Raw genomic sequence first — 18,727 nt, 5'->3', positions numbered from 1 at the left:
AAAAAACGCTCAAAGAATCACATGAATGTTGAACACACTTTAAATAAGCAGAAATAGGTAGGTATTATTCCTTTTTATAAAGCTTTGAAACAACCATATCTGTGTCTGCAGTGAAAGGATTTGGTCATTTGGTTCTTGGGATATGGAAGTATTGGAGAGGATCCAGAGGAACGTCACCAAGATGGTTACAGAAATGTTCTGTGAAACATTCCCTCTTAAGATCGAAGAGTTGCAAAATTTCGCTGATAGGCAAAAAAGAGAGAATATAATGGATAAGTTACTAAAAGGGTGTCCCAGGATAGAGGCAGAAAGAATTTTTCAATACATGACAGGATGGGAGAGAAAAATGGATCACTAATAAGTTTTGCAAGGGTATAGTTAGTAAAAGCATGAGCACTTTCTCAATGAATAAGTTTACAAGTACAACAAGCATTGCGTGATGGCATCTACCAAACTATCTTGTAAGGTACTTTTTACTGTATCAATCCACCTATATCTTGGTTTTCCTCTGGGTTTTTTCCTGCCCATCTGGCAAAGAACATTTGTTTTGCTAATCTTTCCTCTCCCATTCTGTTTAAGTAACCATACCACCTGAGATTAGCTCTGCTAACATATTCCTGGATACTACAATATTAAGTTCTTTCCTAACATTCTGGTTTTTAATATGACATTGCCACTGATGCCATCTGTTCACCCCTCTAATCTTTCTCAAGACTCTCATATCTGTGGTCTCCAGTCTTTGGTCAAGTGTTTTATTCCTAACCCAGCTCTCAGATTCATAAGTTACAACTAGTTTGAACACTGTCTTGTATACAGCTAATTTAGTGTTCCAACTAATTTCTCTCTTATTCCATATAAATTTATTCAGTTGACTTCCTACCACACAAACTTTGTTGATTCTGTTGTCTATTTTCGTATTTAATTTACCATCTTCACTAAAACTCATGCCTAAGTAGCTGAAATGTTTTACTTGTTCTATAGGTTCTCCATTCAAAATGCAGTTGATATTTTCAATGCTTCTGCCTATTTTCATTGTCTTTGTCTTGTTATTGCTGATTTTCATACCAAATCTATTACAAGAGTTATTCAATTTAGTCAGGGAATCTTGCAGACTTGTAGCAGATTTATTTAGAAATATAACATCATCTGCATAGAGTAAAGAGTTGAGATTATCATCTCCAATTTTGATTTTCCTTCATAATGCAATCCATACAGATAATAATTAACAGAGAGGATAATGTACATCCTTGTCTCACACCAGATTTAACATTAAACCATCTTCCTGTACTTCCTTCAATTCTAACTGCTGACTTACAACTCAAATAAAGACAAAGTATTGCTTGATATAATGCTCTATAGATACCATACAACTGTAGCACTTTGAACAGTTTCTCTCTTGGCACCCTATCATATGCTTTCTCCAGATCTAGATTTCGACCCTCCATATATACCCTTTTTTAAGTGAAAATTCCACATTTCATGACCTCCCAAGTTAAGACTACAGGATTACTTTCTCTAGTTAGAAGCAATGTGGATACCCTGGTTATGGACAAATCTTCTGATTCATTTTGGGAATGCTGGATCTGGTTAAAACCCCTACCCCAGCAGATGAATAACTTTCATCTATTGTAATAATTTTTATGAAAATGAAGTAGTGGCATTTCAAAATGACTTAAAACTGATTATCATAGCACACACAGTATATATATATATATATATATATATATATATATATATGCTTACAGGATAATGATGACACTTCAAAGTTCATAAAATTAAAATCCGAATTAATCAGAGTGCAAATGCCATTACAGCAAACTCACAGTAAACCAAAGTACTAGAGCCTGCTATAACACAACTTCTAATACAAGTGTACCAGTGATTTTTTTTTTTTTTTTCTGAATTGCACTGATGCTATGGGACTTTTACCAGACATTAATTTCATCAAACACTGATAATTTATTATGGCAAGTGAGTTTGCTATAACAATGTAAGAGATGACTAAGTAAGTGTATTTAACTGTCCAACATACCTGGCCACAGTGTTTGACAAATGTCCTGCAATGTTTTTAATGCACTATCTACCAGAGTATTCCTATTTACTTCTTCCCACTAGAAAACAAAACAACACTGAATATATAATTACATACACAACTAGAATTTTGATGTATTGTGTACATGAACTGGCATATTGGAGATAACTCAAGTGTTTTTCTAGTCAGTGATCAGTCTTGAAAATAAAATACTAAATTATCCAGCAAAATAAATTATATGCATTAACTGCTTCCATTAAAACAACAGTAAGAATGTAATCATTTCTAATATCTCAGAATGTATCTTTTATAGGAATACAAAAACTATATGTAATGAGTTCAAATTACAAACATAGCCAGAAGTATTGGTATCCTATATTATTCATAAGTTTATGTTGCTTGTATTTTTTTAATTTTTTTTAAAGAGGTCTAGAAGTTATAACACATAAGTTTGAAGGAACACTCAAATGCTTGATATGGTAAATATGCATATTTCTGTTCGATGGACTAGGCTTTCTGTAGTTTGTTTAGGAGTTTCACTGTTCAGAATTTTAAATGCTAAATGTTCCATTTAGCACTTAAAATTCAACTTTCATTTAGGTTGACAATCTAATGTCTCTTTCACCCCTGTCTCAACAAATTTTCTAGAAATGCAAGTGTAGGGGGGGGGCATATTTTTAATGGTGTTAATTATAAAACCAAGCAAAGGGACAAAATCATATAAATGTTTATTAGGTAAAATGATATTTTTATGGATTCGAAACAGCTCCTTCAAAGTATATATATTAGAAACACAGGCATTACAATCAGGACTATATAATGGAAATTTTAAACTGTAACAAATTAAACAAAAACTTAAATCCTAAGATGTATATATTGCTGCAACTATAAATAGAAGGCTGACTGGAATTGTTGATATTTTCTTGAACAGATGGTGGTTGTAAAAATCATAATAATCATTTGGAAATGCTACATGAGAAGGGTGTTTCCAGAGGAAGAGGGAATGAAAGAGGACATGAAAGTAATTGATTTGATGGTAAAGTGTGAATGGATGCTGACCACCGGCTGCTTGCAATTTACAGACCAAGAGGAAAGTGCAGCGATACACTTTCTTCTTAGTCTGAAAGTGTCTGAAACTAGTTCAGTAGAGCAGCACAAATACCTAAAGAAAAAAGCATAGAATATAGAGAGAATGTCTGTAAAAGAAGATTATCAATGAAATGGACTGTCCACTATTTCTGGAATATCAAATCTTAGGGAAGTTTATTGTGAAAACTGATGCAGAAATGTGAAAACAGTATTCTAAGGTTGGATAGATTTAGAATTTGTATAGGATTAGCAACTAGAGAAATGAGTAGTGGTGGTTTGGACAGATAAGGACAAACTCCTGGTTGTGGGGGAGGCTATTAAATGTATTCGTGTCAGAAAAAAGCTACAAGTCTGCATCATATAGTAACTTAATATTGCATGTATATTTTTTTTTAATTTTATAATAAATTTAGTTTAATTCTTTATCCAAGTGTGAGCAAACAAAGTTTGCGCCTGAAAATATCTTCAGGATTGGGGTAAGGTAGTACAACACCGGACAACTCGTAGCAAAGGTGGACCAAGCTAACATCACTCCTATCTCAGTATCTCCCATAATGCAAAACACGTCTCCTTGCAGATATGTATAATGTTAGCCACTACCCAGACTAGTTTCAACCTTTATTGAGGTCTCTTCAGTGGGAGCCAGGCCCAATAGTGGAGATACTAGGCAGAAGCAATGGCAAGGTCATCTTTACTTATAGGAATTGCCAAAAGGTGTGCCACCTTTTTATTAAATTACTCTGGATTTAGAGAAAGATGTTGAAAGTTTATTTTTCACTTGGTTAGACTATAACAGATTTAGTTTAATCCTTTATTCAAGTGTGAGCAGACAAAGTTTGCGCCTGAAAATATCTTCAGGACTGGGGTAAGGTTACAACACCGGGCAACTCGTAGCAAAGGTGGACCAAGGTAACATCACTCCTATCTCAGTATCTCCCATAATGCAAAAATTTTGAATAATGCAAAAAATTTAATAATTTTGTTATACTTTTCAATTGTTTCTTGTATAATTTTTTATCATGCGGATTTCGAAGTCAATGTACCATTATGCATACAAATGTGATTTCTTCTCATCTCTGCTATATAAAGTTTGATTACTATTAAATAGACAGTTGCTCAACTAGTAGTTACAATATAGTAATTAAGGTAAAGGTGGTTAATTAAGAATAGCATACTGGACTAAAGTGAACCTAATTAATGCTTTAGGAGGATTCCAGCTAGCAAATGTTCTTGCTTACATTATCCTGGAAAATGGGTCTGGAGTGTATCAAAATATTGGTATATAATTTTTATTGCTGTAATTTTTAGAAGAGTGGAGTGAAACTCTCCATATGTATGGCTTAGCAAAGAATCCATTACTGTATATTCTATGTCCCAATTTCAACTTAATTAATGAAAGAGGCTGGGAAAAGAGAAACAGATTATAAGCAGTCAAAGGGAAATCTTTCAAAACTTCCAAATCCACTTCTCAAATATATGTGGTCTTAGTTCTAATCTCGATGTCCATTTCCAGTGTGCCAATCCGCCTACTTACCTAACAGAAACTCAACTTTCAGTTGCTTTGCTACTAATCTAAACTTTTTCAAATTACACTGACTCTTTTGTCTAAAGGTTTGGGATTTGTGCATATGTTTGCTCTAATATTCCTTGTCAAAGTTAGAATCACTTCTTTTTTGATTATTTTCAGCTAAAAATCTCATTCTATCAGATTCATCTATTGTCTCCATCACTCTCTTAATATACAAATCAATCTGAACCTTTTTAATTTCCTTTCTTTAAATATTGATTTTCTTAAGTCCAACTCTTCATTTAATAGGAAGGTTATGTTAAAAAAAGGGAAACCTTTTAATTTTTCATCTACATTTATCCAGAGAAAACAGCTGAAGGTTTCTGTTTTTTTTTATTCTTATTTTTTTTAAAAAAGAGAAACATTCAACTGTCTCCCCCCCCCTTTTTTTTTAATCTACATTTATCTAGCAAATACTGATATACATTTATCCTGCAGATATTGAGCATTTCCTTCTCCAATTGCAGACCTATCAAAGATGGACGTTCTTCTGATCTTCTTCTATCCAAATTGTCAAGATTCAAAGCTCCAGAAAGAAACCTGAAAATCTTTTCCAAAACTAAATTTAAAAAAAAATCTTATCCCATCCATAGTTCTAATGTATTATAGGTTTACAACCTATCGTGGATGGGGGTCACATAAAAAAATTACCATGCAGCTTGGAAATTTGCTCATATGCAACCTGTTTGAAAGAAGAGTGGCAAATTTTTACCATCACGTTGCTCTTCAATTTTTCTAAGATAATTAAGCAATGTATTTTTGACAGTTAGTGTCTATACTACTTGGAGCTTTTCAATTAATTAATGATCACCAGTATGGGTTGTGTCACTGTCAAATGAATGGATTTTGCAAAGGAAAAGTTTGAAGTAAAAACTGAAGTGGTTGTTTAAGAGATTTTATCATGTTTTGCACAAAGGACTATGATGTATGCTCTCATCATATGGTGACTTCTGAATCTTGTCAATGAGTTAGCTTTCTGTCTAGCTGCACATTATATGAAACAGTGAATGGATATTTATTCTCAAATTTGGCAACTAAACTGGGGTTTAGTTGCCAAATTCTACAGAGTTCAGGCTGTTTACCTACTCTCATCCTCCTGTTTATCAATGACCTCCAGTTGACTAAAAATCCAATCCATGGTTTTGCAGCTGTTAATTCACTACTCAACTTTCATAATGACTTGACTTGCAAAAAGTCTTCTATACTATATATATATATATGCACAAGAACATTTTCACTACAAACATTCACAACAAGAAATATAATGAAGAATAACATATCCACTGTGCTGTTTTAATGATTTCATTTAACTGATTTCACTGGTAAACAATAAATTTCTCCTTATGTGCAGTCAATTCTAGCTATAGCAAACTTGTAGGGATTATAGCAGCAGTCTGTAATAGTGGGTAGTTTGAAATAGTGAATTTCATTTAGCACAGAATTGCTCTATGGGGTTTTGCTTGAGACTTTCCAGCAATACTTTTTTTTAATTTTTTTTTTTTTATAGCGAATGAGTTTGCTAGAGCAGCATTGACTGTGCTAAGAATTCACTGTATTTTTCTAATTTGGAAATCACCTTATAATTTTAAGGTAATTTCTAACATCTTAGAATTTTAAGATCTATAGCATTTCATATATACAATTAAATTGTTATTAGACTGTGGACCAATACACAATATTTTCTACTGCTTACTTATTTTAATGGTTCAAGTAATTAAGGATGCAAATTTCAGGTATCTGAAATTTGCATCCTCATCATTCTTTATAGTAGCCAACCTAAGAACTAGACAGAAATGTTCAACTGGTTTTGCTAATCACTGCTAAGATGTAATTTGTTGGCATTTTGTTCAAGTACATATAGGGAAGGAGAATGTAATCACATGAATTTCTTGTGGACCAATATTTTCCAAAATTCTTTAATCATCAACAAAAACATGTATAAGTAAATACAAAAGAGTTTATTTATTTTATTTTTTTTAAAGATAATCATACTCAAAGGTTATAAACCATCCACAGCAGTACTAACATAGCATACAAGTACTGCTGTGGTTGTGCTAAGAATTAAGGAAACTTGAGCTCCTAGAAATCAAATAGTCATTAAGTTTTCATATTCAAAACCATAGCTTCAGTTTTTCCACTTAGTCAAGCAGGCTGGTAACAAGATTTCAATATTATATTTACATGGAAATATCAAAATATTTATATTTTGGAGGTAAAATATAACACCAAATAAAAATTGGGCTCCTCCAATGTTATGCTTCTTGTACTGTAAGGTTAAATGAGGAGCAAGCAAGTCAAACATAAATCAGTGACAGTCACAATTCCAATGATCAGGAAGAGAACCATAAGGATCACACCAGCAAGACCAAAACTGGTGAGATCTTTCTGAGCAATAAATACAAAATGTTATATTCAGGCAATGACAATCAAGGAAAAGAAGGAGTAGCCATAGTATTCAACACAAAATACGAGGCTAATCTTCTTGAATGGCGGTCAGTCTCAAGTAGAGTAATGTGGGCAAATATGAGAATGGGGAACTGGACAATGAGACTTATTTGTGCCTATGGTCCCACAGAAAGTTCTACTAAGATAGAAGTGGAGGAATTTTTGATGCTTTAGAAAAAGCAACTGACACAATGAAAAAAGAAAAGTTGGTCCTTGTTGGGGATCTAAATAGCAGAGTAGGAAATGATTGTGAGACATACAAAAATATTTTGGGAAAATTTGGAGAAAAGAGCAAAGCTAATAATAATGGAAAATATCTGTTGGATTTCTGCTCAGGACATGGACTGGTTATTACTAACACCATGTTCCAACATAAAAATGTGCACAAATTCACATGGAGAGAAGAGGCTAGGAATAAGAAAAGTCTCATTGACTATGTTATTGTTGATAGTGATGTTTTCTCCCTGGTGCAGGACACCAGAGTGTACAGAGGATTTGAAATTGGAAGTGATCACTATTTAGTCTTGAGCAGGATAAAAGTGAATTTCATATTGAAAAGAATAACACGTAAGAAAGTTTTAAAGCGAATAAAAGTTGAGCAGCTCTCAGATGTGAACTGTAGACTAAAATACAGAAAGATTATTGAAAAGAAAATGAAAGACTTTGAGAACAGGAATTAAACCTTGGAGATTCAGTGGCAAACTCTGAAGAAAACATTGATTGATTCTGCCAGAGAGGCATGTGGTGAGGTTGTGTGCAAGGATAAAAAAATCAGAACTCCCTAGTGGACTCAGGAAGTTAAAGAGGCAGTGAAGGAAAAGAAGAAAGTATATTAAAAGTTCCTGTCAAATAAGTCAGCTTTTACTCTTACAGAATACAGAGATAAATGTAAGAAAGCTAAACATTGTGTAAAACTAGCTAAACAAAAGTCATGGGAGGACTTTGGCAAGAATATAGAAAATAAATATCAAGAAGGTGGCAAAATATTCTGGAGGTTGTTGAAGAAGCTTAGGAATGGAGGAAAGAGTGCTGCAAAAGGAGTTAGAGATGATAAAGGTGACATGAAAACAGGAGAAAAAGATATCCTTGAAGTATGGAGTAATTACTTTGAAAAACTGCTAAATGAAACAAGCAGTGATGACAACACAGTGATAAAAAACACTGACCAGGCATGCAGTCAGGAATACATATCCATACTTGAAGTAGAAAAAGCCATCAAAGGCTTGAAATGTGGAAAGGCAGCTAGATTAGATGATATTCGATCAGAAATGCTGAAGTATGGTGGTATAAGAGTCTTACAGTGGCTGCACTGCATAGTTCAGAAAGCCAGGACAAAGGGACGAATTCCCGATGATTGGAGTAGAGCTCTCATAGTACCCATATATAAAAAGGGAAATAAAACTGAATGTGAGAATTACAGAGGCATTTCCCTACTGAGTGTTTCTGGCAAGATCTAATCAAGTATACTTGAGAAACGGTTGAGAAGAATTGTGGAAAAAATGCTGGGTGAAGAACAAGCTGGATTCAGGCTAAATAGAGGCTGTCAGGATGAGATCTTCGCCTTACGACAAATAGTCGAGAAAGCATGGGAATATAACAAAGATCTGTATTTAAGTTTTGTTGATTTGGAAAAGGCATATGACAAGGTGCCAAGAGCGAAGCTATTCAATACGCTGCAGTTATATGGTGTCAATGGAGCATTATATCAAGCAATACTTAGTCTTTATTTGAGTTGTAAGTCAGCAGTTAGAATTGAAGGAAGTACAGGAAGATGGTTTAATGTTAAATCTGGTATGAGACAAGGATGTACATTATCACCTCTGTTATTCATTATCTATATGGATCACATTATGAAGGAAAGTGGTATTAAACATGATATCAAAATTGGAGATGTTAATGTCAGCTCTTTGCTTTATGCGGATGATGTTATATTTCTAAATAAATCCGCTACAAGTCTGCAAGATTCTCTGACTAAATTGAATAGCTGTTGTAATAGATATGGTATGAAGGTCAGCAATAAAAAGACAAAGACAATGAAAATAGGTAGAATCATTGAAAATGTCAACTGTGTTGTGAATGGAGAACCTGTGGAACAAGTAAAACATTTCAGCTACTTAGGCACGATTTTTACTGAAGATGGTAAATTAAATATAGAAATAGACAACAGAATCAGCAAACCTGGTATGGTGGGAAGTCAATTGAATAAATTCATATGGAATAAGAGAGAAATTAGTCGGAACACTAAATTAGCTGTATACAAGACAGTGTTCAAACCAGTTTTAACTTATGGATCTGAGAGCTGGGTCAGAAGTAAAACACTTGACCAAAGACTAGAGACCCCAGATATGAGAGTCCTGAGAAAGATTAGAGGCGTGAACAGATGGCATCAATGGCAATATCATATTAAAAACGAGGATATTAGGAAAGAACTTGACATTGTCAGCATCCAGGAATGCGTTAGCAGAGCTAATCTCAGGTGGTATGGTCACTTAAATAGAATGGGAGAGGAAAGATTAGCAAAACAAGTGTTCTCTGCCAGGTTGGCAGGAAAACGACCCAGAGGAAAACCAAGATATAGGTGGATTGATACGGTACAAAGTGCCTTAGACGATAGAAATATAAGATCTGATAATGTTGGAGTCTTGACAAGTAACAGATTGATTTGGAGGAAAATTGTAGATAGGAAGTTATTAAAGATGTAATTTTTTCATGTAGTACTGTCATATCCTGTACACCCCTTGAGGGTACATGGCAGGAATTTGATGATGATGATGATGTTATAGCAAAGAAAAGGAAAAGTAAAGAGAAAATAAACTGCTATGAGGTCAATATAGATGGATATTCCTGGACCTAAATTTCTGGTTAATTATCACTAGATGAAGAGGATGAAAGTGAATAAATGAAAGCAGAAGAAAAATAATACTGTGTTTTTGGAACTTCCGATGTTAACCAGGTAAGCTAAGCCTAAATGATCAAATGAACTGAATGATCTTTCAATATTTAATTCTTTTAAGGTTACATGGTGGTCAGCATTCATGGTGAAGAATTTATGGAGATGAAAACACACATGTTGGAGTACAGAAAGAGAAAATGGTTTGAATGATAAAAAAAATGAGGAATTATTTGTAGGAAGTGAGATGCTAGGTTTTGCGCAGTGATACAAAATGCGCAGCGGCAATTAGAGCACCTGAAAAACTCTTTCCAGAGTGATTCAGCTAACGTAAATAAACAGCGTAAGAGTGGGAGGAGTTTCTGAAATGAAGGATAGAGTGTTGTTGGTGACTCGTTATTAAGAGGAGTGACAGATGGGAGTGTAATGAAATCGTACTTACCAGGTGCGAAATTTAAGGATGTAAGTGAGAGTATTAGAGTGCAAAAACAGAGGGTGAAAGAATTAATAATTGTGGCGGGTACGAATGAATTGAAAGGTGATAAATTTTTTATGAGAGAGGACTTGAAAGTATTGTTAAAGGTAGCGAAAGAAAAGAGTGACAGTTAGAATGGTGAGTCTGTTGCCACAGTATGACAGAGAGAAGTTTAGAAGGAGGGCCATAATCGCAAATTACATTATGTGCAGGTTATGCAGACGGTGTGGTGTGGAATGAGTTTGATGGGCGAAAGGATTTATACAAGATGGATGGCCTGCATTTGAATGAACTTGGTGTGTGGAGACTGGAAAAAGTGTTGCTGAATGAAGCAAAAATGGATGTGCAGAATCAGGGAAACTAGAGCTACCAAGGAGGGAGGGGAAGTGGATATGCGGACATCAGTGAGACAGTCAAGTGCAAGAACGTATATAATGTACCCGAGCCAGTACTAAGGACAAACAATCAGAATGGGATAGTTAGAATAACGCATCGAGATAGGGGGGTGGGACAAAGGGACCACTGCATTTCATGTATACTAATGCCAGGAGTATTAGGAACAAGAAGGAAGAATTTTTGGCCTTGGTTGGCTCTTCCTGGGCACAGGTTATTGGCATTAGTGAAACATGGCTGACGGAAGATGATATAGTTAGTGGGATAGATAGAGAGTATGTAGGTTATAGTGTGTTTAGGAGGGACAGAGAGAATAAAATGGGGGGAGGGGTGTTATTGATGATAGCTGATGAACTGCAGCCAAGGAGAATTGAAGTTATATCGCAGGATAGTGAAAAGAGCTCATTTGAGGCTATTTGGTGTGAGATTGAGACTGGCAGAACAAAATATACAGTTAGGTGCTGCTATAGACCAGGTGATGGAATAGATGGTGGAGATAGTATGCATAAACAAATTGATGAAATGAGTGGAAGGAGGGTAATTATTATGGGGGATTTCAACTATGGTAACATTGATTGGAAGGAAATGGATTTTATTCATTTATTAAGGGATAACCATCTGAGACAGCATGTAATTGAAAATACTAGGGGTGTGAGAGTGCTTGACCTGGTAATAGCATCTCACAATTTGACTGTAATGAATATGACCATGTTGCCACCTATTGGTGAGAGTGATCATAAGGTCTTGACCTGGGAGGTGGCTAAAGGTGTGGAATTTTTTGATTAAGACAGGGTATATGTGGAATTACCATGCTGGCAAGTTTGACAAGCTTAGGAGATTGCTTGGATCAGTGCCATGGCATGTACAACTGCAAGGGCTGGACGTCGATAGAGCATGGGAAGTGGTCAAGGAGCATTTACAGGAGGTTATAGCTGATTGTATACCTAGGATCCAAATAGTAAAACAAGTAGGGGTTAAATGGATGAATAACACCATTGAGCTTGAGCTGCAAATAAAGAAACAACTGTGGAGGGAATTTAAAGAAAGAGGTGACCTGCAGGGCACACGAATGGTATAAAGTGCAGGCCAGAAGGGTAACGAGTGTGTGGTAAAAACAGCAAAAGCCAATTATGAAAGGAAACTAGCTATGCAAGCAAAAGAGAATCCCAAACAATTCTTTCAATATGCTGCAAGCAAGAAAAAAACTGTACATGGCAAAATGATTTTAAGGAATGACGATGGTAAGGAGGTCACTGAATCAGTCGATATAGTGGAGTTACTGAGCGTGCACTTTGCAAAAGTATATCATCCAGGTGGTGACACTAAAAAAATGAAGGAACCATTAGTTTATAAGGGAATTGCGATGAATGAAGTGGAGGTGAATAGTCTATTACAGAACCTTAATGTGAATACATCTGTGGGATTGGATGGTATAAAGAATTATACCAGTGGCTAAAGAATTATCAGTGCCCTTGACCATGTTGTTTAATCTGAATCTCGGGTCTGGTTTAGTCCCGAAGGCGTGGAAAGAGGGGAAAATAGTTTCACTGCATAAAGGAGGATCTAAGACTATGGTGGCAAATTACCGACCGATCAGCATATCAGGAGTCGTTGTCAAGGTCTTGGAGAAAGTAGTCAAGGGAAAAATACAGGAATGGATTGATGAAAATGAGATACTGTACAGGGGACAGCATGGCTTTGTGAAGGGTAGATCATTCCTCAGTAACTTGCTCAAGTTTTATAACAAGGTGACGGCAGAACTGGATAAGGGAAATGGGTTTACAATGATACTGCTGGACCTGGCAAAAGCGTTTGACAGGATACCACATGGAATTCTAATCCGTAAACTACAACATATGGGAATGGATATAGGGTTGGTGAGATGGATAGGTGGGGTTGATGGAGAGATATCAAAGAGTAGTTTATTCAGGAGAAGAGTCCAAAAGACGGCCTGTGACTAGTGGTGTGCCGCAGGGTTCTGTTCTTGAACCACTGCTGTTTAATCTGTTCATTAACGATATAGGGAAGGATCTAAGTGGAACAGTTCATTTGTTCGCTGATGATGCAAAGTTGGGTAGGGCGATAGTGAATGCAGAAGATGTCAAAGTCTTGTGGGATGACTTAGATAGATTGGAGTTCTGGGCTAAGGAGAATGGATGTCAATTTAATGTGACAAAATGTAAGGTTATGCATTTTGGGGTGAAAAGATTAGCAACAGTAGACCACATTGGTGGAACTGTACTCCAAGAGATTGATGAGGCCAGGGACTTGGGAGTGTTGGTGGATAGGGAGATGAAGTTTAGTGGGCACATTGCAAAAGTAGCTAAATCAGCTCATCAACTCACTTGGTTGTTGAAAAATACCTTGACGAGCAGAGACAAGCAAGTTATTGAACGTCTGTACCAAGCCCTGATAAGACCTCATCTCGACTACTGTGCCCAGATTTGGTCACCTCAGTTCCTTCTTGATGGGGAGGAGGTTGAGAGGATCCAGAGGCAAGTGACTAAGATGATAGCAGGTCTATGGAATGAACCATATGAGAACAGGTTGAAGATATGTGGGTTGCAGAAACTAGTTGATAGGCGGAAAAGGGGAGATATGATTGAGACATTCAAATTGCTAAAAGGATTCTATAGGATTAATTCAGAGGATATTTTTGAGATCAGGACTGGTGGTGGGAGAACTATGGGACACCTATGGAAGCTGGGCAAGAGTGTGGTTAGCAGGGTTGTTAGAGCTGGGTTCTTTACTTTTAGAGTGGTAAATGAGTGGAATAAGCTGCCAGAGTCTGTTGTGGGTACTATGACAGTGAGCGAGTTCAAGGCAAGGTATGATAGATACTGTGAGAATGTCGAATAGTTGTGTGGACATGATGTTTAGGGCCTCCTCGATGAGTCTAAGGACTCCCTGGAGTAGCCTGAAATAATAATAATAATTACTTATAATTCAGAAAATAACACTCAACATTTTGACCTCTGTATTGAGATTATCATCAAGAAAACATATATATGCACAGGACACAAGCTCCACAACTCTACACTACATAAGAGTAAGATTAATCTAAACTTTGTTAATCATTTACCCTAGCCTGACCTCTGGTGAAAAAAAATAAATAAATAAATAAAAGTATTATATTACTAAATAAAATATATACAAAAATAAAAATAAGTTCATAAAATAAACATTTCGTACATATCAGTAGCTTTAACAGGCACTTAAGTGCCCATAGCCTTCCAAGTATCCTTGGATTCCTAACCGTAATACGAGGATAGGATAAGGCGGTTACTTCTATGCCTCCAAGTATTGTCTGTAAATTGTGTGTGATCTACTGGCAGGTTTGCCTGTTCTGAGGGATGAAAAACCCGAGTTTCCAGGAGAAAAAGACCCTCTACCTCTGTATGAGACCAGCTAACTCACCTTTAGTTGAAAGAGACCAGATAAAGGTTCTTCACATCATGGACAGGAAACGAACCCAGGTCTTTCTGACCAAACAGCTTCATCTATACCGATTGAGCTATGGAGGCTCATGAAAAAAAGTTTTATAGCAGAACTACATTAAACAATTTCTATAGCCCTCTCATACTAAGGTTTTCTTCTGTTTGAGGTTGTTCTGGATGTTATATGGGTTCTGAATGCTATTATTATTTTTTTCATCTGTATATTATTATAATGATATATATAAAAAGTTTATTTTATTTTGTGAATTAATTTTTATTTTTGTATATTTTATTTGGTAATATTTTTATCTTATTTTTATTTAATGTTTTATCAGAGGTCAGGCTAAAGTAAACGATTAACAAAGAATTTAGATTTATCTTACTTCTGTCTAGCATAGAGTCATGTAGCTTGTGTCCTGTACATATGTATGTTTTCCTGATGATGATCTCAATATAGAGTGTTATTTTTTTAATTCTAAGTAAAGTAATTACACCAACATGTATGTGTTTGTCTCCATAAATTCTTCACTATGATTGTTCAATATTTAAGTTTGTAAAAAATCCAGCCTTGCTGTTTAAAATCTGAAAGTTCTTGAACTTTCAGATTTTAAACAGCAAGGCTGGAATTTACTTCAGAAAAATACATATACAGGTAGGTCTCAATTAGTGCAAAAAATGAAAACCATAAAGTGGTCATTTATTAGAATTCACACTATTCTAACTTACAATTATACGTAAAATATGGTAATTGATTCTAGGTTGACAGAAATAAGCAATGAAAAATTTTAAACATAAGTTTTTATATGTTTATTAATAAAATATTACAGTAAAGGATTTATAATTTAAATTTATTGTTAACAAATTCACAGAGTAATAGAGAGTAAAGTAAAAAAACAAAAAATTATAAATAACATTTCTGAAGGTAAGCTTACACTGATGAGAACAAAGTCGCTTCCTCTGCTCTGGTTACAGTGATCAGTTTCACAGTTAACAGTGTTATTGTTGCAGTTTGTGTCCCCTGGTCAGTTACTTCAGCCTTTCTGTACTATGAGTAAGAAACGTAATATCGGTGAAGAAAACAGGTCATTTCAGGAGAAATGGGAAAATGAATTTCTGTTTATAAACAACGAAGATAAACCACAGTGCCTTGTGTATTTGCAAGTATTTTCTGTGCACAAGGAATATAACCTCAAATGCCACTACATACAGCACCATGCTGCTAAATACCAAGGACACGTTGGACATAAAATTGTACGTAATTAGAAGAGAAAGGCTAGTGCTCAGAAATCTATTTTTACTAAACCAACATCAATACAAAAAAAAGCTCACTTTGGCCTCATTTGTTGTAAGCACAGAGATAGCAAAAGCAAAAAAATCATTATCTGATCGTGAATTTGTAAAACATTGTTCTGTGAAAATGTTTTACAAATTCACATTTGTAAAACATTTTCACGTGCATTTGGGGAAGATAAAATTGCCAGCGAGTTTGAAAGCATCCCACTATCAAAATAAACTGTAACAAAAATAGTCGAGGAAATAGGTTATCACATATTAAATAATTTAAAAAGTGTTATTACAGATTCAGCTTACTTCTCATTGGCTCTGAATGAATCAACTGACATAACAGATACAGCTCAACTTCTAATTTTCATTCGAACTGTTTCCAAAGACTTTGTTATTAATGAAGAGCTACTAGCATTAGAGTCATTGCACATAACACAGCTAAAGGTCAAGATATTTATGATGCAGTTATGAAGGTTGTAAATGGTACTGGTGACATCAACAATCTCACAGCTATTGTGACAGATGGTGCCAAATCAATGCATGGTACTCAAACAGGCTTAGTTGGCTTACCAAGGAAGGCTAGAATCAATTGTCCTGTATCACACTGCATTAGACATCAGGAGACTCTGTGTGGTAAAATTCTGGAGATAGAGGATGTTATGAAAACTGTAATGAAGTGTGTGAATCTAATTAAGGGCAGAAATCGGGCCTTGACACACCGCAAGTTTCTTTCCTTTCTAACAGAAATATGGCGATTTAGTGTTCTACACAGAAGTATGTTGGCTAAGCAGAGGGAACTATTTGAAACGGTTTTTTGCTTTGAGAAAGGAAATAAAACAGTTTTTAGAGGAACATGAGAAGACCAACAAAGAACTAAAAACTATGTGATCCTCATTTTAACAGCTTACTCGCCTTTCTAACAGAATCATACACCACATGAATGAACTCAACGTGAAGTTACAGGGACATTACCAAACAATCTCAGATTTAGTTGGACACCTAGATGAGTTCTTAAGTCGACTGAAGGTTTTTAAATTCACCCTAGTTAGAGGAAACTTGGTACATTTCCCTTCCTGCAGGGAGTTGATGGAGGAGAGCCATGACATCGACTTCGAGTTTTCTGTGTCAATGTTAGACCAACTTTTGGAGCAATTCAGTAAGCAATTTTCTGACTTCAGTGACATGCAGCCACAACGGACATTATTTCACAACCCAATGAAATGCGACATTTTAGAGCAGCATGGCACTATTCAATTGGAGTTGTGTGACCTTCAAAGTGATCCCTTTTTCCAGTTATGGGTGGAGATAGGCATTGACTTTAGGAAACTGGTACCAAGGGAAAGATATCCTGCATTGAGTAATTTCAGCTTGTGAATTGCATTTATGTTTGGAAGCACATGCATATGTGAATGCACTTTCTCAACTATGAGGGCGGTTAAATCATCACAAAGAAGCCAACTGACTGATGATCATCTTCAGAATTTGTTACAAATATCGTCATCATCGTCGAAAATAGACATTCATGAACTTGTTGCCACACATGAACGCCCACAGTGTTTTCATTAAGTTGTGTTACATGTAAAAAAAACCAGAAATATGTAATTAAATTTAATTTAACAACTTATGTTTAAATCAATCAAGCATTTTATATTTTATTCTCCCAGTAGTAAAATGAGTTAACAAATATAGTACTTCAATACATATAACTATTGCCTTGAACAAATGCAGAGTTTATTTTTATTTAAGTTCTGTCTAAAAGTGTGCGGCCCGTGACGCTACCACTCATCATATATTGGTCCTCATATAGAATGAAGTTGGCCATGCCTGGTGTAGATGATGGCATAGTAGTTGGTGGAGACAGAGAGTTGTAGAGTAGGTGCCCTCCCTCGATGAGTCTTTGGACTCCCTGGAGGTGTTGCATAATAATAATAATAAAAAAAAAAAAATTCCTTGTAGATGTTTGCAAACCACAAAACACTGATGCAACTTTACCTTTTTCTTTTATTTTCCATGCATGTTTTAAAATATTCTGTACCATAGATTCAGACACTGAATCTATGGTACACAATAGAATCGTTTTGTTAAGGATACTTCTTAAAAATGATTGAAACAAACTGCAAAAACTAATGTACAGTCTGAACTAGCAGCATCTAAACCCTAACAGTAACCTTAACTGTGCATGTGCTGGCCTTGGATTAATTGATTTTTGGTTCATATCAAATGCGACTTGGTATTGTTGGATAATTCGCACCAAATCAAATATCACATTATTCAAACTCACATTAATTATGATCTAGCTAGATTTGTGTCTTTCTTGATTATGGCAATGGTCTTAAATAGTCCTACCCCTTTAAATACTTTTACACAGATGTTCCTAATATGGTTGTTGAAGCACAATCTTTGTGTCTAGTAGTATGCTGAGGTATATGGCTTCTATTTGCCAATGAATTTTGGTATCAAATAGAACGATGTCCCCTTTGGGAGATGCTAATCTTCTAATGAAGAGTATTGGATGCACTTTTTTATTCTTGACTTGGATCAGGGGATGGTAGACAGACCAAAAAGTGGTATACAGTTGATGTGTCTAGTACCGGGGTCGGCAACCTTTTGAGTCAGAAGAGTCAAAAATTACAATTTACAAAATTTCAAAGTTTTTAAAGAGCCACAAAATTTTAAAAAGTTTTTAAAGAGCCACAAGATCTTATTGTCTTCAAAGCATTTTTGCACGGCATTCACTATATCTTCCCCTCTAGTTTGTCCCGAGAGCGGTAGCAATCCTAGAAGTTCTTCTTTTGGACTTTGGGAAGACATATACCTGACAAAAAGGGCAACTTGTGCCGTGTCTTTTATGTCGCAAGACTCATCTATAGCAAGTGATAAGGCAGAAGAAGGTTGAATATCTTCCACCTGCAAATATGTTACATTTGAAGACATTTTAGCTATTCTATCTTGTACTGTTTTAGTGGATACGAGAAGCTGGGTATAATGAAATATAATTTATCAAAAAACATTTTACAACGATATTTCCCAATTAAAAATACCTACCTAAATAAAATAAATAATTCTCTAATAATTTAATTATTAAAATAAATAATTTAGACACGAAACACTGTTT

General features: G+C 35.3%; 1 protein-coding gene across 2 annotated transcripts in view; it reads right to left on the bottom strand.

Annotated features, from left to right (window-relative positions):
* Positions 1–18,727, bottom strand: part of Coq6 (ubiquinone biosynthesis protein COQ6, mitochondrial) — a 167,577-nt gene that overhangs the window by 41,923 nt on the left and 106,927 nt on the right. For both annotated transcript variants that reach the window (XM_090399076.1, XM_090399077.1), the window contains exon 8: positions 2,033–2,111. In XM_090399076.1, coding sequence (XP_090255202.1) covers positions 2,033–2,111 — 79 coding nt within the window. The remainder of the gene's footprint in view (positions 1–2,032; positions 2,112–18,727) is intronic.

The sequence above is a fragment of the Typopeltis vanoorti genome, chromosome 10 (assembly GCF_054136105.1).
Source record: "Typopeltis vanoorti isolate ZY-2024b chromosome 10, IOZ_Tvanoo_1.0, whole genome shotgun sequence".
NCBI lineage: Eukaryota > Metazoa > Arthropoda > Arachnida > Uropygi > Thelyphonidae > Typopeltis > Typopeltis vanoorti.
This window is presented reverse-complemented; position numbering and strand designations above follow the sequence as displayed.